At 43.9% G+C, this 20,843-nt stretch overlaps 1 protein-coding gene across 3 annotated transcripts in view; it reads right to left on the bottom strand.

Moving 5' to 3' along the window:
* DGKG (diacylglycerol kinase gamma) overlaps positions 1–20,843 on the bottom strand; it is a 193,114-nt gene that overhangs the window by 145,451 nt on the left and 26,820 nt on the right. For all 3 annotated transcript variants that reach the window (XM_002915692.4, XM_034661556.1, XM_019795766.2), the window contains exons 2-3: positions 13,097–13,407; positions 7–83 (exon numbers count right to left, since the gene is read on the bottom strand). In XM_002915692.4, the coding sequence (XP_002915738.2) occupies positions 7–83; positions 13,097–13,163 (144 nt within the window). In that variant the 5' untranslated portion in view covers positions 13,164–13,407. The remainder of the gene's footprint in view (positions 1–6; positions 84–13,096; positions 13,408–20,843) is intronic.

Below are 20,843 nucleotides of genomic sequence, written 5' to 3'. Positions count from 1 at the left end.
TCTTACCTCATGTGGGTCATATTGTTTGAGGCTCCCACCCTCATGAAACTCAGCCAAGACATCCTTTATCTTCTTGGAAGAATCTGGAGAGACAGAATGCACATGTGAAATATTGGTGAACAGCTAACAGGAGCTGGAGCAAGTAAATTCTCCCAGTCTAACCTTGGTTATGATGGAGCAACCCCTCATTCCCAGGGCTAAGTGGAAAAATGTCACCCTTACCTGCCCTTGTGCCCTCTTATTTCTTTTTTTCAGTATAGTCTCTCTCTCTCCTGCCGTATGAACTATATTTGTAAAACACAAATGTGATCCAATCATTTTCCTACTCAATATACTTTAATGGCTCTCAATTTTCCCAGGACAAAACTTACCTCCCTTAACTTGGTATGTAAGTAAGTGGTAATTTGACCTAGCCCATTCCTTATCTCTTACTTTAACCTTCCACCCACTCCACTTTTCAGCCATACCAAATCACATTTCCATAACTCCCTGAATACACTGTGTGTTCACTCATTCATTCTTTCATGGAGTCTCTTCTCTATGTTGTAAACTTCACTCAATTCTTGGTACCTAGCTCAAATGCCAGCTCCTTTGTAAAGTCTTCCTTTATCAGTTAGAATTCCCTCTCCTGGATCCCACATGACTTGTACACAACTCTAACAGCACTTGTCATATAGTGTTGTAATTGCCTCTCTTACTCATCTCCTGCCTCAGTTCTATCTTGAGATCTGTAATTAGCTAGTGAGTGTTTGTATATCATATCACGGTCTGACACATAACTAGTGTTCAGAAAACCAATATACTAGATGACTGCATAAAATCTGAGAGAAATTTTAAATTTTTGTTGATTAAGATGAATGGGCATTAAGCGCAGTGATGCTCTGTCCTTGGTGCTGAAACAGAGACTCAGGATTCATGAAGCGTGGTGACTTAGAAAATTCCTCCTTTCCATTGGAAATAATTTGGAAACTACCAGAGAAAATAACAGCTTCTTCTTTTTCTTTTGAGATTTATAAGGAAATTGGGTGTCTACAAAAGGGAGTCAATAATTGTCATTATAAATATACTCTGAGTGTATCCTGTGTAGTTACCAGAACTCTAAACATCAGAGAAAATCAGGGTCTCTGTGCTCTCCATGTCTTGCAGTACTGTGGATAATTAAGAGTTTTCCAAGCTCCACTACTGCCATCATTTGAACATCTGAGCAAAGGGCAATGTTATTAAAAATTGACATAGTGTTCCTTGGTGTACATGCTCTCTGTAAAGAGGGCTACACTCTCTCATAGGCCTGTGTAAAGTAGATGTGCTCATGGGCTGAGCTGTTCTCCATGGCTCTGCTGACTTGGATTCAATCAAGCACAAGTTATAATCATTTCAGGACTGAGACATACTGAAATGCCACAGGAGAATGTTGGTTGCCTAAAAATGGACATTTCTTCCTGAAATTCAAAACAGATGTTGAAAAACTAATAGCTCAGTGAAATCTAGGCAGCAGATGTCAACAATTTGGGCTGCTTCCATTCAATTCAGAAAACACTATGGAGGGTGAGATGCTGCAAGGTACTGTTGATGAACTCGCTGGGGGGATGATCTGAATAATTGTGGTAATGATGGCTACCTCTTATTGGGGGCATTTACTGCATATTCTCATATACTCTCCCCTGCCAATCCATGCACATTTGGTTATATTTTCTTTAGTTTACAGATGAAGAAGTTGAAATTCAGAAAAATTAAGTGACTTGCCTAAGAGGGTTTTAATTCAGGTCTAGTTTGGACCTAAGTCCATACTACTTTCCCTTAAGCACTATTCACTGTTACTTCCCAAATACTTGCTGACACAAGGGAAATTGTAATTAATGCTACAGTAATAACATAGAAGCTCTAGGAAGCACAGATCAGAGAAGTAGAATGAGCAAGAAAGAAGTATAATTAGGATGACAGTAAGCTTGGGAGGGGACCAGGGATGTCCTATACAGGAGGTAACTTTGAGCTGAGGTGTAAAGAATGAGTGAGGTGTGAAGGGCAGACATAAAGTGGAAAGAGTATTCAAAGAAGGGACAGGGTGAACAAAGACGCAGAGATGGGCATCACAAGATCTAGGAAAGTCAGAACCAGAGAGCAGTTTGGGGCCAGATTTGTGGGAGTCTTGAGTACCAAGCTAAGGACACTGATTTGGAATTCTTTAAGGTTTCCTGAATAGTGGAGTACCATAATTGAGTCTCTGTTTTCTAAAGGCCACTCTGGCAACAGAATGGAAGAGAGCTTAAAATTAGGCCAGAGCTCAGTTAACATTATACATATATTATATTCAAATCATTCTATGGGCAGCTCAATTACTCAGAAAAGACTGCATTTTAGAATCTATTTTAATGGGAGATTTTCAGGCTAGCCAGAGTGGCCAAATCTGGACTGCATTAAAAAGTACAAATTTGGAAGCATGGGTACCCTTGGTGTGGCTTCTGCAAGAGTAGTAAAGAGCCAGCATTTTGATTGAGAACCAGGGGAGTGATTTCATTTGAATTCATACTCTTGATATTATTGTCACATTTTGGAGATTCCACAGTTGATCCTAGCAGAAATCCTATTTTTGGTTCTAAGTGATGATATATTTGCAAAATCCTGATTTATATTTAAATGTATGCTATAAATGCATGCTACACACACACAGGCACATACATGTATATATACATACACAAGTATGTTCATCCTATGTTCACATTCATATAAACAGGCTTCAAAAAGAAAAACAGAGAAAGTATTTTAAAATCTCTGATTAACAGCTTAACTTAAATAGAAAAAAAAAAACAATCCAAGAGATTGCTGGTTCCTAGATTTCCATGAGGGGTGTTCTTCACCACGCATTTACTTCAATTTGTTTCATGGGCCTTACTGTGCTCATAGTCTCAACACCTGCTCCTTTTTAAAAAAAAGGGAGAAAATATAATTCTCAGATTTGAGATGCATTCCTTTCTCATGGGATGTCCTTTAATATTTTATTAGTTTTATTTTTGACAGGTTTCTAGGCTGGGTTTCTATTTACCTGAGGAGTAAGGGGGACTGCTCCATTCTGTTTCATCTTAAAACAGCTAAGAACAATGAGGGACCTCTTCAGAGCATTCGTTGATCTTACCCCATGGACCGTCTGTGGGTCCAACCACACAGCCTCAGTAGGCAGCAGAAGCCTGTACGGTAGTGCCACCACCAGACTCAGAGGAGATCCAGTTCTATTCCTAAGTGTCTACAAGAGGGCCATGTCCACAGTTCTTTGCAAGAACTCCCATTTTGTTGAGTGCTTACCATATGCTAGACACTGACTAGTTATCTTATATGTTTTATTTAAATCTCCACAACTGTTCTCTAATATAATAATGGCCCCTATTTTATTTTACTTTATTTTTAAAGATTTTATTTGAGAGAGAGAGAGGGAGCGAGCACAAGCAGGGGGAAAGGCAGAGAGAGAAGCAGACTCCCTGATGAGCAGGGAGCCCGAACTGCGGCTCGATCCCAGGACCCCAGGATCATGACCTGAGCTGAAAGCAGACGCTCAACCAACTGAGCCACCCAGGTGCCCCAATCGGTCCTTATTTTGGAGAAGAAAAAAACGAGGCTTATGAAATTTAGATGATTCCTTCAAGGGCACACAGCTAGTGAGTGGGTGACTCTGATTTTTAGCATATCTAATAATGTGACACAGCTATTAGCTTCACTGGATACATGAACATGGGTAAATCAGAAGATAAGGCCTTTACTCTCTGATAGTGCCTGTCAAACCCGGCTATATGTCAGAACCACCTGAGGAGCCTATATTCACTGAAACCCAGGCTTCACCCGAGACCAATGAAGTCAGCATCTCTTTGGAAACTCAGGAATTAAAATATTTTAAAGCTTCCTGGGGTTCAAACGTACAGTCAAGGTTAAGAACTGCTGTTCTGTGAATGTAATTTTATTGTTAGAAATGAAGACTATCTTAGGAAGCAGCTCAACTTGTTGGATAATTATTGCAAAAGGAAAAAGAAATTTCTAACTCTGCTAAGTCTGAAATCACCACGCTTGGCAGACATTCTCCATTGCTGAAGTGGACAACACTAAGGAACTTTATCCAACAGGTCGACTTATTCAGCTTTGTGGTGAGGCAGGGATACATCCTGCAGTAACTCGCACCGCAGAACCATCAGCATGCAGTTTTACCCCAAACCAGGGGTCAAGGCTATTTTCCATGATCAAGGTCACTAATAGTAACAACTACCCTAAGGAGTTTCAATCCAAAATTGTCTCTTTATGTTTTAGGTGCCAAGAATTCTGGGACCTTAACCAAACACTTGTTCCTAGTGTTCCACATTCAAAGCCTTTTTAAGGAGAAAATTTGGCCCAGCTCACAAGTACCTTCCCTGCCACGCGAGTGTGGGAGAGGGACGCCCTCCAACTGAACAAGCAGACAAATCAGGAGATTCAGTGCTTACAGTGGAATGTCAGCGGTGCTGATGAACCAGAACCCAAAGTTTATGGACCATCTTCTAGTTAAGAACACAGAGCATGTGAGCACTAGTCAGACCATTAAACTCTGAAATAACTCTAACTCAACATTTTCAAATGGGAACCTGAAAACCCATAGATGAGAGTGAAATTATAAGGTGCATAATAACTCTCTATGCCTCAAAGTCGCCCAAGAGCTTCTCAAACTGGACATGTGCAGGGGCTGCCTGAGGGTCAGGTTTAAATGCAGATTCTGATTCAGCAGGGACTGAGTCAGAGCCTGACATTCGGTGACGCCAATTATGCAGGTGCATGGACCTCACTTTTGATGAGAAGCCCTTAAGTAACATTCTTGTATATTTGTGGCTGACTAGTAAGGCTTGCCTGTCACAACCTAGATGAAACCAAGATGCTGAGGCTAGAGGAATATATTCCATAGACTGAGAAGACCATAAATGACTCAACTCTGGGAGGGAAAGACACAGAGAGGGAAAAAGAGAAAGTTGGCACATAAAAAGGAAAAAAAAATCCAAAAAACAAAAACCTAGATTTTCCTTCTTTAGATGATGGCTGGGATGTATGAGTAAGTTTTCTAAGTATTTCAGGGAGTCAAGAACACAGTGAGGTGCACTAAAGTGAGAGTGGTGTTTCCTGAGGGTTCTAGAAAGATGGAGAATGATGTCAGAACAGAGATGGCAGATCCAGGAGCAGGGCATCAAAAGGCCCACCTTTTCAGCCAGGAGGAATCAGACCTCAAAGCGGAGTGTGGGAAGCATGTGTAAGAAGCCCAGGTTCATCAGCACTCACACATTCTCCCAGCTACACTTCTTTTCCTGTACACTGTTTCTTCCCAGCATAGAGCCCACTGCCTAGCATAAAATCAATGTTCAATAAAGATTCATGGAATAAAGGAGGACTAGAAAAGGGACTGGGGTTATTGTGTTTGTCCCATATGTCCTATATTTGCAGGGGCATAGGGAGAAAACCTCGACCAGTGGTTTCAACCTTGGCTGCATGGTGGAATTACCTGGAGAGCTTTAAACACTACTCATGCCTGGATCCTACACCTATAGATTTTTCAAAAAAAATTTTATCCTTTTTTTTATTACATTCAATCAGCCAGCATATAATACATCATTAGGGTTTTTTTTTAATTTTTATTTTACTTTTATTTTAATTTTTTTATTATTATGATCAACTAGCCAGCATATAATACATCATTAGTTTTTGATGTAGTGTTCAACGATTCATTAGTTGCATATAACACCCAGTGCTCATCACCACACATGCCCTCCTTAATCCCATCACTCGGTTACCCCATCCCCCCATCCCCTCCCTTCTGTAACCCTCAGTTTGGTTCCCGGAGTCCAGAGTCTCTCATGGTTTGTCTCCCTCTCTGATTTCTTCCCAGTTTTCCCTTCCTTCCCCTAATGTCCTTGGAGCTATTCCTTACGTTCCACATACGAGTGAAACCATATGATAGTTGTCTTTCTCGGCTTGACTTATTTCACTTAGCATAATCCCCTCCAGTTCCATCCATGTTGATGCAAATGGTGGGTATTCATGCTTTCTGATGGCTGACTGATATTCCATTGTATATATGAATCACATCTTTATCCATTCGTCTGTTGAAGGACATCTCAGCTCCTTCCACAGTTTGGCTATTGTGGACATTGCTGCTGTGGACATTGGGGCACATGACTAAACCTATAGATTATGATTAAATGATCTGGGGGGGGGAGCATGTGTGGTCAGGGCACTGAAAGGGTTCAAAGCCTCCCAAGTATTTCCAGTGTGCAGCCAAGGCTGAGGACCACCGAGGTCTACCAAGCTAACTACTGAGGGGAACCAGTGGAAGTGATAACTCTGCTACAGTGCTACATATAGAATAAGAGAAAAAGACTTTACACTGAAAGCAGATGGCTTTGGGGCTCATATAAGAGAACCCTCTTTCAGATACTGAGATTTTCTGGTTGACCATAAATGCTCTGAATGCCTGGTATGGTTTATTTGTATAAGTAAAATTGATAGCAAAACTTCCCACTTTTTCTTCAAATAATTTGGCCCCATCAGTCATAGCCCAAATGAAGGTGGAGGAATGGATCAGACAACCTGTACATTCTTATGACTAAAAGAGTGGTCCCTGACCCAGCAGCATCAACAACACTGGGAAGCTTGGAATGCAGCACCTTGGAACTATCCCAGACCTACTGAGTCAGAATCAGCATTTTAACAAGATCTCCAGGAGATTCATGTGCATATTCAATTCGGAGAACTACTGTTCCATAGAAGTCTATCCCTATCCATAGATCCTGTGACTCTCTGTGGGTAGAGTTCCAGTTATCAGAATGAAAAGAAGGCGGGTTAGGCTGCAAGAGACGTGGGTGAGAAATAGCTGTGGTTTCCTTCCGAGATGGAAGCAATGAGACATGACCCTTTATGGACCCAGGACTCCAAGAACATTTGATTAACTCTCACTCCACTAGCCCATATAAATAAGAAGCTTTCAACGAAGCTTACTTAGAGCCTTACATTGTTCTATAAATCAGCCCTAAACATTTTCTCTGACTCCCATATTAACACTGACAGGTTTGAATTTTGAGCTATAATTTACCTACATCTTAAAGTCAGAAACTTGGCATTGATCTGATTCTAATGAAATATATTTCTGAATAGCACAGTTCACTGATTCATTCTCTTTAAATGTACTTTAAAATTTTTGCTCTATTATAGTTTAATTTATATATATATATATATTTTTCCCCCCACTCTATCATTGAAGGTTGAACTCTAATGGGTAATTTGTTTAATTTATTGGAACTGGATTGAAGCAAACTGAACTTGACCTGGGATTGAGAACTTTGGTTCTAATTCTTATTCTGCCACTGATCTTCTGTGTGACCTTTGGGGAGTCACCGAGCTCTTCTGGACTCAGTGTTCTCATTTGTAAAATGGGTAGGAGTTAGATTTAATGATGGCTTAAAATTCTCCCAGGTGTAGAAAGTCTACAAAATCTAGCGGCCATGGGCTGATGTTGAAAATGTTTGGTTTAATTTCTTGAAGAATTAAAAGTTAAAAATGATGCTTTATCATTTTTTTCCTTTTTTCCCTTTCTGAAAAAGCTGATAGTTTTTGTCCTTGACAAATCTGGTAAAAATAATTGCCTCTCCCCAAATATCAGGGTTGGAAGGAGTATAAATAAGCCCATTATATTTCTATTTGAAGCTATTAGGGGAGGGTCAGTAGGAGGCCTCCCTGCAAGCTCATGCCCTCTGAGATTGAAAAGAAACCTGCTTCAACATAGAAACTATTGGAAGGGCTAATGATGGTAATTTAATCAACTGGACATCCAGGGAAAGGAAACTCAATTGCTTTTAAGCCAATTCTATTCCATCTTGGGCAGGTCTGACCATTAGGCATCAACAAGTTCCTTGCTTTAAGTCTTTCTTTGATGATTTCCTCCCATTAGTCCTAGGGCTACTTCTGGAAGCCATTCAAAATTAACTACAAACCTCTCCTCACAACAGCACTTTTTATTTATTTAATTAATTTATTTGAATCCTTTCCCTAGGTCTTCCCTTCTCCTGCAAACAGGCAAAGTACTTGCAGGCACTTCTTCATAACCCTGCTGTGAGTTCCCTCGCCATGTTGGCAGCACTTCTCAAACACGTTCCGGTTTGGCCATAACCATCTCACATTGTGGTGCTCAGGAATAAATTCAGCTCTCAAACAGGTCTGATCAGGGTAGGACAGAACGCGGATATCCGTTTGCCTTACTAGACACTATGAGTCTATTAATAAATCCTACGATCACAGTCAGCGGTTTGGTTTAATAAAATAATGTATCAAAAGAAATCTCGGCAACCCCTAAAAGCCGTGCTTTTGAAAAGTACTGAACAACACAGGAACACCTCATTATATACCGTGTGCTAGCTAGTCTCCAAAGATGGCTGTCCACAGTCTCCCTGCGCCCTGTGTGAGCCGCTCTCCCATGACATGCGCAGTCCATTCTCCGACACCATTGTGTCTGGGCCAGGCCAGTGGAATGTGGAGACGGTTCTGTTTAGGGACCCCGGAGTCCAGGCGTTAAAAAGGCCTGATTTTATGCTCTTGGAGTCCGGGGCCACATGTAAGAAGTCCAGGCCAGCCAGCTGGAGAGACAGGCCCCATGGAGAGGCCCTGGGAGATGATAAAGCACTTGGAGCAAACAGACCCACGGAGGAACGCTGAGGTACCAACATGGCGGTGGGTACGCCCGCTGGATCACGTGAGGCATTCCCCCCCGCCCGGAAGCCCCAAACACCAAGGAGCAGGGACCAGCCATCCCAGCCGTGCCTGGTCCAGATTTCTGAGGCACAGAATCACGGTAAAAAACAAAATGGCTGTTATAACCCACGAGGCTGAAGTTGTTTTGATGCAGCAGATAACTGAATTCAGTAGGTAACTGTTAGGGTGAAGAGAACAGCATATGAAATAGCCTCTCATGTCTGTTTTACACACACACACACACACACACACACACACACTAGTAGTGGTTATCACTGGGAGACGGGATCATGGGTAGCTTGAAATTTCATCCGTTTTTCTTTTTTATACTTTTTTTATTTTGTGACAAAAATATTCTTAATATCACAGTATGTTTTTTACAAGCACTTTACTGACTCACATTAAGCTAACCATATATATATATATATGTATATACACACATATATACACATATATATACACATACATATATATGTATGTATCAACTCTGTGTGTGTGTGCGTACATATAAAATAAATACATACATCTCCAAAGGCAGTTTTAACATGGCTTCCTCCACCCCCCTCCCCCAGCAGAAGGCCACCAGAAAAGGAATAGGGTTTTTGTTATATAAACATAGTACACCAAGATCCTCTTATCCTGAAATTCTTGGCCTCTCCTACCTGGTAACCCCACCGGGGAAAGTTCCCAATTCTTAGGCTCTACACCTCAGCTATTCCACTACCACAAAGCTCCTGTTTATGTAGTTATGAAGAGCAGTTGCTATGGCAATGCAATCTGACTTAATACCAGCATGTGTCTAAAATTGGTAGAAGTGCCTTTTTCAGGGTTTCCTCTGAGGATTAATCATTTTCCAAGAACTGTAGCTTTTTTTCCTCTCCCCTGTTACAACAACAGTGCCAGAGCACCTTGTCCGGTCCCGGGACATGAACAAGATGAGGAGGGGTCAGAGAAGGACAAAGCTGATGGGTGATAAAGAGACCCAAGCCACAAAGGAACCCCTTCTTCCTAAATACCCTGGTTTCTTTTCAACCCCTGCCTCCCCTACCGCTTTGCCACATGTGGACCCCTCTGTCCCTCCGCTCCCTCCACCCATTACTCCTTTTGCCTGGCCATCTTTCGGGTTCTTCTATCTTCTTGACTCCTTTCCCTTCGCTGACCCTAAGTTGTAGGCAGACCCTTGGCCCTGTTTCCCACCTTCTCTTTCCTCACATGCTTGCTATCTGAAGTGCTTTCATTCCTGTTGTTGTCCCCTCCTTGCTGCCTCCACACAATGATTCCCATGTCAGAGCTGGAGCCTAGCTCTCCTTCCCATTCTCTTCCCACCACCACCCCTCCCAGACCCATAGGATACCTCACTTGGAAAGCAGTGCCCTCCACAATGGGCTCTTATCATTCTAGTTCTTGCCCCCACTCCTTTCCTACCACCACCACCACATGCCCTAAGCTCTGAGTCTGTCACCTGCTTGCAGTTCTCCGAAGCTACCATGATGACCTTCTCTCCTCCCTGTCTTCTCAAGCCACTTCCTCTGCCTGCAGTGCTCTCCTCCCTCCTACTAGTGTTCCTGGAATCTGGAAACCACAGCTGTGTCAGGAAGCCTCCCACCAGGCTAGGCTAGGTCTCCTCCTCTGTGCTCCCCACTCCTTAGCACCTGTCATGTTGAACATCATTGTTTGAGTCCCATCTATCTTTCCCTACTAGGCTGGGAGCTCTTTGAGGGCAGGGATTGTGTCTCCCTCCTTGCTGGTTCCCTGGAACCTGGTACATATGAACGAGAAGTGGATGTGTCATCACCATCCCAAAATCAACATTCCCAAACCATCCCCACCAGCCTTGAATACTAATGTTGGCATCTGCCATAGATTCACAGCCTTCAGGGGTATCTTCGCTGGCTTCCTTTCGTTCTGTAAATTTTGGTGATATGTCCACAACAGGTTTCCACGGATCAGCCTTTGTTCATTGCCACCATCCATCCTAGCCCCAATACTCAGCTCAGATTAGATTTCATCCCATGGCCCCTGCTCAACCTCCCTGACCTGACAGCTTCTATATTCAGGCCACCCTGCACACAGCTATCAGACTCCTGGCTGTGAACTTTGCCACTTTGGTCCAAACCTACACTTTGACCTAAGGCTTCCTACTATACCCATCCCTCCTCTCTCCTCCCCCACACCCTCCTCTCTCTCCTTCTCTCCATAGAGCCCAGAGGTTCTCCTCACCACCCACACACATCCCTCTCTGTGCCTCTCTCCCTTTTTTTCTGTTGTTTCTCCCCCTCCCCAACTACCTACTACTCACATTTTAAACTTCTGTCCTCCACAGAGTGCACCCAGACAAATCCTCTGTTGTGGGGTAAATTGTATCCCCTCCCCCCCAAATTCACATGTTGAAGTCTTGACCACCCACCTCCAGCACCTCAGAATATAACCTTATTTGGAAATAGGGTCATTACAGATGTAGTTAGTTAGGATAAAGTCATACTGGAATAGGGTGGGTCTAATACAATATAATTGTGTCCATGTAAAAAGGGAAATTTGGGTATGGAGACACACACACACATACACACAGGGAGAATGTCATGGAGAGACAGGGAGAAGAGAGCCATCTACAAGTCAAAGAGAGAAGCCTAGAACACATTCTTCCCTTACAGTCCTCAGGAGAAACCAACCCCGCTTATTTCACACTTGTAACCTCCAGAACCGTTAGATACTTTCTGTGGTTCTAAGCCACCCAGATTGTGGGCACTCTGTCACAGGAGGCTAGCAAGCTAATACACTCCCCCATACCAATTTCCCCTAGCTTTAAATTCCCTTCTCATTTATGTGCTCAGTGTAGACAGCTCTGCCAGAGGTGGCTGCCTGCTGCCTTAAGCCTGTTCTTTGCTTGTGTTATGAACACATTTCTGATTCCCTAACAAGATTCTGATTCCTCAAGAGCAAGCTTTTTCTTCGTCCTTCTTTTTCATCCCTGACAGGGCCGGTACTTGCCTGACTGACAGAGCATGCTGAATTAAATGGCCTGTACCCTGGAAAGTGAGGCCTTGCTCCTTGTCAATACATTTTAGAGTTTCTCTAAGCCCATCAAGGTCAGACAGGAGGCCATGGGCTCCAGGAAGCCAACAGGAAGACTGACCAGACGTCCCATGGGGGGCCTCCTGTTGACCATGGGGAGCACAAGAGTCATGGGTGTCAGGCCTGGGAGGAATCACAGGAAGAGGTCATCTAGTCCAGCTCTCTCATTGTGCAGAAGAGGACAGAGGCTCTGGGGGTTTGGGGCTGTCACATCACAGAAAGCAAGAGCCACAGGAGGCCCTGGAGCCCAGTCTTTAGGTTCCCAGACCAGTACTGTGGACAAGGGCTCCCTGCCCCATGGGAGCGGGGCAGGCTGCCAAAAGGCCATACAAAGGATACCTGGGCAAGCTTTGTAGGGCAGGTCAACTTGCCATTGCCCTAGCGGTTTACAAAAGCACCAGTAAAATTAACATGAAGGGAGAGGTGATTAGAACAAAGGGGCAGGGCACGCAGTGCAGCTGGGAGGTCTGCAAAGCATAGGGCTCTGTAAAACGTTGGTGCTACCGCACAAACACCATGGTCGCCGTGTGTGCAGAGGGCAGCAGTCAGGTGGTGTTTCAGCCTCGGCAAATTCCTGCCATGTCAGGATTAGAAGTAGTCTGGGGAGGGCACAGCTGTGTGCCCGCATGGGAACATCAGCCTTGCCACCAATGTGTCCCGAGGCATTGCAGTTGTTCCTGGGTATGACTACTGGGAAACCAAGAGCCCCAGTTGAAAGGCCAGGCATATTCAGAACAGAGTCAAGAAAGAGACACACATCAGAATTTTGTATCTTACTGAAAAAAGGCACTGGGTCCAAACACAAGAGTATAGTAAAGCCAGTGACTGAGTAATCTTCTAACTATGCAGCCTTCAGCCTTTCAAAAATTATGCTGTAAACAGGTTTTAATGACGTGAGAAAATACAGTATTATGTTAGGCAGAAAATGTAGGCTAAAGAAAAAAAAAGGTACTGTATACTCAGGAACTCCACCATGTAAAGCAATATGCACAGGAGGGGAGTGTTCCAAAATGTTCATGAGTTTGGCTGTGATTTTTAACCTACTCTTTATTTTTTCCCCTGTATATTCCAAATTTCTATGGTGAGTGTGGATCATTTATAGAGTGTAAAGATAATTGTTTTTATGTTTAAAGACACGGTTCTGTGTTTATAAGGAAATATAATCTGTCAGGCCCAACCTCATTCTCTGTGGCTTTGCAACAATTATACCACCCTGCTTTCCAGAAATGTTCTCCCTGCACCGAGAGGAAATCCTGCCCTAGGTGGGGTCAATCCATTTACTCACATTCTGAATATTTCTGGAGTTGGTCAAATTCTTCTGGAGTGAGGGAGACCCACCGTTCTTCACTCATCTTTAAGCTGGGTGCGAGTGCTTGAGGCCAGGGATGGAGTTTTGTTCACCAGGGTGAAGCTGAGGCCCAGCCCAGGGCCTGGCTCATTGCAGGTACACGATGGACTGGCCCTTCGGGAGACTTGGAGGACCCACGTGTCTATGGCGGTGGTGGGCACTTTTCAGCAGATGCGAGAAGGCCTGTGCTATTGCTCCAACAGCATGCTTCTATCCGTAGTGAAGGTCGTCAGAAGTCCTGGCTCCTCCTGGGCAGAAGTAGAAAAGATACTGTGAATGGGAGTGTTAGAATTCGTAAGTCACCCTTTCTTATAAAAGAAATCCCCAACTGTTCTCTGGGGAAAGACCTATGTGGAGGCAGTGGTTCCCAAGGTAGGGGTGGATGTCTCTTCAGGGAAGTCTGAAGAGGGCATACAGACCAGACCAGCACAACTCCAGGCGGATGGCCTATCCAAATAAGTACTCATACTCCTCAACTCAGGAAATTTTACACGTCTCACAGGAGAGGTGGTAGTAGGACCACCTAAGGGCATCCTCAAGGCATGAAAACGCCTCAGGCTATCAGATGCCTCATAAGTAGGGACAGTACTTCTCTGCCGTGACTTGAAAGGTAAGCCAGTCTCTCTTCCACAGATTTCTAAATTCCACCATTACCCTGAACATTCCAATACCCACAAGGTTGGCTAACCACCCCAGTGACTGAAGTGATTTGCTTTCCTCTCAGAATCATACAAAGGTGATTAGAGGGAAGACCTGTCCGCCCCAGTGCAGGGGAAACTGTGGGAGGGAAAGGGGATGGATTCACACAGAAGCTTAGCATCTTTTCCTTTGAGGCCCTCCTGGCACGGTGGCTCCAGCAGTCATACCATCAGCCATGATGTCCATCTAGCAGGCTGTGAAACTGACCTGGTGGGCCAAGGCCAGCATTTAAAAACACAAAAATTGAATAGGATAGAGTGGAATGATGTGAAATGGAACTGAAAATAAGAGTGCATCTCTTTTCAGTTATACATACAGGTTTACTAACCATAACGTTAAATATATTTCTTATCTGGGTTGAGGTTTACAAAAAATGTTGGAAAGCCACCAACCTAATAGGGGGAGAAATAAAGACTGATGTTACCACAGAAGCTCAGATTTCATAAATCAGGATCCACGTTGCAGGGTCAGACATCAAGTTAAGTCTGGGAGCCTGGAGCATATGAAGGATGGCGGAGGGGCTGGACGGGACCACCCGGTAAGGAGGTGGGCTTGTGTGGCTATCTGGGGGATCTCATGAACTTGGTTGGTGTAGACCTGGAGGGTGGGGGAAGATGCTGGAAGGAGACTCTGGCTCTGGAAAGAGGACCTTCCACCAATCAGAGCTCTCCACCAGTAGGTGGGAATGCATGGCAAGGGAGTGAGATGCCTGCAGCCCCAGGAGCACCCAAGTTCTATTTTCTCTTCTTAAACCATCCAATTCTCTCCTTAATCCACTGCCCGCCTGGATTCTGCTCCTTGGTATCCACTCTCGCCAGGGTCCCCGGTGACACAATTGTCAAATCCAGTAGACATTTTTCAGGACTTTTTGCTGCGTTTACTTCTCTTTGCAGCTTCTGCTGTGGCAGGAAACAACCCCCTGGAAACAACCTTATCTTTCAGAGTGTTCCCCCTCAGTGTCCTTTCACTTCTTTGGCCATTGTTAAATACTGGCGCTTCCCAAGAGTCAACCTCGGCCCTCTCCTGGCTCTATACCCCTGCCCTGAAGGGCCCACTGCCACAGCTTCAGTGACCCCAGACATGCTGCCCCAGCCCTGCACTCACTCCTCAATCCACATCTGAATATCCATCTGTCCGCAGTGGCTCCTCTGTGTGTCCCAGAGCACCCCAAATCAGCACGTTCCCATGCCCCCAACCTGCCCCTCCTCTACATTCTGGTCACACCCCGAGAGAAGCGAGGGCACAGACCAGAATCCTGAGGCTCAGCCTCAGCTCTTCCCTTTCCTCTCCTGCCAAACCCAGGTGACCGTCTGTTGTGTGTCCCCTCCTCTCCATCATGCCAGCTTCATCAGCTCAGACCCTCATCGTCTTGCGTCCAGTCTCTACCAACGGCCTCCCCACTGGCTCCCTGCCTTGGCTTTTACTCTCCTGCCCTGGGTCTGCTCTAAACTGCCAACCAGTTCACATCTCTCCCGGTAATAAAATTCTTCAGCGGTTTTCTACTGCCTATAGAACACAATGCAATCTTCTTTTTATGATACACAAAGCTCTTTATGATCTGCCCTCTGATGATCAATTCAGTCCAAAAGTGAGGGGTGACCTTCAGAAACATTTTCCATCATACCAGGGAATTCAACAGTACCACTGGTGTTACTATGGCTGTGGCTGTCACTTAGAGGACGCTTACTTTACCCTATATGCTTTACAGAGATTAGCCCGTTTGTCCCCCTAACAACCATGTAGTACATCCAGCATTGCCTTCCCTATTTTTAGATGAGGAAAATGAGGCAAGGTGTTCAGTAAACATGGTGCAGAAGAAGGAACCTCCAAGCTTTTGTTTAAGAATGCTCTTGGCCGTATCATTCTGCACACTTCCAGAAACACAGAGCTAGCTCCGAGGGGACTGACAGACACACTGCCTAAGAGAACACCGTGGAACTCCAAGTCAGAAGACAGGGCCCTTGAATTCTGCTCTACCTCCTACTTGCTATTTGACATTAGACAAAGTTTGTGTTTCTTGACCTTTGGTTTCTTCACCTCAAAAATGGGGATACTAATAAAAGTCTCACTGAGCTCGTGCTAGGATTAAGTGAGTGAATATATGCAGAAAACCCCAAAAATCTCACCTAATATAATGCCTAACACTCAGCAGGCACTCAATAAATAATTATCATGATCATCCTAATTGCAAATACAAACTTAGCAATATGACTTTAACCAATCAGCTGAGAGCAGTTGGGTGCAAAGTCTTTGTGTGGGGCCATAGATTTCTGAACTGGATCTTCTCCTGCTCCAAGTTGTTGTAATTGTGTAATTACTCATCAAACTTCCATCCAGGAGTTTTAGCATGGATGATTTTTTTTAGCATGATGATTTTTTGCCTGGATTAATTATTTTATGATCTTATTTATATTTATTTTTTAGAGAGAGGGAGAATGCAGAGGGAGAGGGAGAGACAGAATCTTAAGCAGGCTCCACACCCAGCACAGAATCCAGCGCAGGGCTCGATCCCACGACCCTGAGATCATGACCTGCACCGAAACCAACAGTCAGATGCTTAATCGAATGAGCCACCCGGGCACCCCTGGATTAATTATTATTATGACAGAGAACTTTTAATTCTATCACTCCCTCTATATTTATTAGTTTGGATTCTACTGTAAGGAAGAGCTTTCTCTTTATTTCTTTACATCAGTTTACTTATATTAATTTATACTATAAATAAATATATAAAATATAAATATATGTAAATATCTACATAGATATGAATGTATGCTATGTTTACATATAATATATGTATTTATTTATATTAATGGATTCTTATTTTATTCAGAGGGCTATCATCCACCACTATCATTATCTGTTTTGATTCGAATTATCCCAAATTTGGTCAGTGGAAGCTCATTCAAGTTGATTTCTTGTTCTTCAGACATCTTCCCATCATTCTTTGAGAACATCTTTATTTTCTAGTACTACAAAATGTTTCAATCTCGCCCTGTACCTCCTCAATTGTAGTCTTGAAATCAGTCATTTCTCCAAAGCACAGATTCCTTTTAATGGAGAATGGTACTAGAAGCCAAGCTTTGGGCACTAGGTATGCACATCGCTACTGGGGTGTCATGGTTTCTAGGCTTTATCAGGGACAGGGCCAGAAAATATAAGCAGGTATACACACACATCTCATCTCTGGCTGGCTGTCTATCCATGCATCCATCCAACCATCCATCCATCTATCCATCCATCCATCTATCCATCCATCCATGTTAAAAACCCCAAGTTCATACTCAGACTTCCAAACATAGTCCAATATTTTAGTGTCAACTGTAGACTTCCCCTCATTCCATGTTTTTAAGCTTCCTTCTCCAAAAACTTCATTTCCATTGTCTACAATATATTTGCTCAATCCTTAAATACACAGAAAAGAGTTTCAGAATTGCTAGCTACAACTCTGTGAAAAACAAAAGAGTTTGAGATTTGTCTTCAACCAACAAAGCACATCCTCAAAGGCCTATTTTCCAAAGTTACTTAAATTAGTTCTTTCGCACTCCTATTCATTTCTGTTTGTATTTCACTCTAGGGTTTTTCCCTCCATTCTCAATGATTCTTTCTAATATGCTTTCTTCAGAGAAGCCTGCCTGGCTGCCCCCATTCCTGTTACTCTGTGCCATCCCTCTCCTTTCCATCTTATTCCCACTCATCCCTTCTAGTTTCTAGTTTATCCTTCCTGTTTGTTTTTGCACCAGTGAGCAGATTATTGGATATTTTTTATTTCCCCTTCTTTATTACACCAAAGGCAGTCTTTTGCACATTGTTTTTTTTTTTTTTTACTTAACAATACACCCCATGAATCATTCCATATCTGTTCATAGAGATTTTCCTTAGAACCAAATTGGACCCCAACGCTTACCTGCTTGAAAACCTTTGGTGGCTTCGCTTGGACCTTTTTGGGCAGGCTTTTTAGCCAGTTCCAGAAAATCCTTTACCTGTGGTACAACTCACCTCCCCATCTTCACTCCAATTATCTCCTGCCCCACATGCTCCACGTTCTAGCCAAATCATCCTTCTGTCTCCTCCTAGCACCAAGCAAAGCACCCGGCACGTGGCAACACCTCATAAACATTAGTTAGTGGACTGACAAACACACCATGCCTTTAGTCTACCTGGAATGTCCCTCACTCTTTCCTTCCCATAACAAACCACTACTCATATCTGGTTCCAGATCAAAAGGTCACTTCTCTTCTATAGTTGTTTTTTTTTTTTTTTTTTTACTCTTTGAGCAAACTAAGCTGTTCTCCCAGCAGTTCCCACAGAACACACAGGTCCTCTATGCTTCTCTATTGTGGTGGGTGACAGTCCCATGTAGGAGACAGACACCCCAACCGATAATTGACACACAAGACGGGAAGTGTGGTGGTACAGACATGTTCAGGGAGCTAGGAGGCCATCTTGTAGCTGGCACAGGGGCGTGGGAAGACTACTGAAGGAGCTGAGGAGGAGTAACAAGGTAAAGAGGTATATTTTACAGTAATTCAACAAATACTCATTATCAACATTGTCTTGCATAGCTCAGTGCTCGGCTTCAGGGCGGAAGAAGCTGCCCCATTCATCCCTATCGGGAGAAGTTACGGGCCTGAAACACGGCCTGACTGTCCAGATGGTCACTGCCGACCACACTCCCACATGACTGCCCCGCTGGTTTTCTGCCTTTGACAGAGAAGGCGGCCACCACACAAGAGGCTTGCTCCCGACATCACTCAGCAAACCCTTTCAGCAGCCCGCCCGACACACCCCTCTCGGCGGCTCTTTAGAGTAAGCACAATCTTCTTATTACCACCCTGAATATCTTTCCTGACAGGAGAAAATGTAATAGGGTTTTCTAAATAACACTCAGATTGGGTATTGTCAGGCTTGGATGGGAGAAGAGTGTTTTGTGTCCCGACGGCTATGCCACTCGGAGCACTGGCTTTGGCTCCCTGGGCCCCAGTGACCTTGTCTGTCAAATGAGGGGGTAGGCATAATGGTTGCTAACACATTTTCTAGCTCTGCAATTTCATATCCCAGATCAAACTCTATTTGTTCTGTACAGATGTCAGCATGGAAATCACAAGTCAGAAGGAAGATGGCATATTCAATGGGTATTGACTTGAGCCCCAGGTCTCTATTCATCCGAATGAATCAGCCATAGCCAATTACCCAGAACAAACACCTCTTCATCTCCTCCTTGCTCTCCTAACAACATTAATTCATGAATATGGCATTAGATTGGGGGATCTTATTTATATGCACCCGATGATTTATGACAAACCCATAATGAGTACTTTTTTCTGAGGGAAGAATGACTAAGAGCTAGAAAGATAAGAATCCCTCTCTCCTCCCAACCTTGTGACGAGTCCCATCTTAATAACTGTCCTGTCTCTGGGCTTGCGCTCCTGCTGACCCCTCTTAAACTCTGTAACTCCTACGCTGCCCTTGGAGTTCAATTCCAGTGTCACCTACTCCAAGAAGCTCCCTTTAATGGCCTGGGCTGGGCTTGTCTTCTCTGCTCTTCAATAGCTCGTGGGGCTTTTCTCCTTTATGACACTCGCCACACTGCAGTATACTTGCCAACTCCTCCCTGTGAGACTCTGACCTCCTTCGGGGCGGCAACAGTGTCCTCCTGCCTGCTCTGTGGCTCTAGCGACTACAAGATTTCTGAGCGCTCTTTTCTTGACCAGTAGAAAAGTAGTTCTCAACGTTTACTGACAGAGATAATTTGCATGGAGTGAAAGATCTTACCGTACCTGTTTGCACTTTCCAGCAGGAAAATCATTTTAAAATTAAAATTAATAATAATAATTTCAATTAATATTAACATTAAACCCTAATTTTAATATTAAATAATGCACACATTTTAATATGAAAATAATGACCTGCAAATCTGTAACTATAAACTACCATCTATAAACTTATAACAGTCACTTTATTTGGCTTAACTTGACAGTATGTTCCAAGTTACTTAAGTTGCTTGAATTCATTAATGAATTGTCAGTATGATAGTTTATCACACCGGGGGTCCCTCCCAAACCATGCCCGCTGATACTCATGCCCATTTTGGTCCCTTCCCCTTGAGTCTGGACTGTGCCTGGCACTTGCTTTAACCAAGGGAATGCAGTAGAAGGGACACTGTGTCAGAGTCAGGCCTGGCAGCTTCTGTTTTTGTGTTCCTGAGAGCCCTGAACTGGCACGTCAGGAGCTCGGCCACCTTATTGGAGAGATCACAGGGGCACCACATGGACAGAGGGAGGCTTAACATCACGTGGAGGAGAAGTGAGCAACCCAGCTGATGGTGAAAACTGAAGACCCCGCTGTGTGATCCTACGTAAGCCATTCCGGCCAGCAAGCAGTCACTTATGCTGTTCTGGCTGTGCGGCCGGACACGGAAGACAAGAAGCTATTTTGGATTTGGCCACCTCAGTAGACAGGATGTGCAGCAGAGATAAGCTGTCCCTGCTGAGCCCTGTCTGAATTCCTCATGCACAGAATTATTCAGGATACTAAAATGATGGCTGAGCCACTAGATTTGAGGGCAGTTAGTTATGCGGTCATAGATCATCAAAACCACTCCATCAACGCTTCTGGGTTCAGAGTACATATGTACCTGTTTAGCAAGAGAATATGCATGATTCATGCTCGAACTGCAACTTGTTCACGTCTTAATATCTAGTAATTGGAAAATTGTAGGCCTAGAATATTTCTGAGGCAGCTATGTGTCACTACATGCTGTTAGGTTAACCAAATATCCCCCACAAGCTAGTACGATAATGATGAAGGTACGTGAACTCTGATTTCTAATTAAAAGGCAAGAATAGCAGTTGCTGAACACCACAACCAACTCAGAGCAAATCCGACGCTGTAAGACAGGACTTTCCCCGCGGGTCTCAGCATTCTAACCATCTAGCTGAGGGAGGAGGCAGCAGCGGCTCCGTATTTAGAAGCAGCCGGACTC

Source organism: Ailuropoda melanoleuca, chromosome 1 (assembly GCF_002007445.2).
Source record: "Ailuropoda melanoleuca isolate Jingjing chromosome 1, ASM200744v2, whole genome shotgun sequence".
NCBI classification, from domain to species: domain Eukaryota; kingdom Metazoa; phylum Chordata; class Mammalia; order Carnivora; family Ursidae; genus Ailuropoda; species Ailuropoda melanoleuca.
Note: the sequence above shows the minus strand (reverse complement) of the source record. Positions and strands in the feature narration are given on the sequence as shown.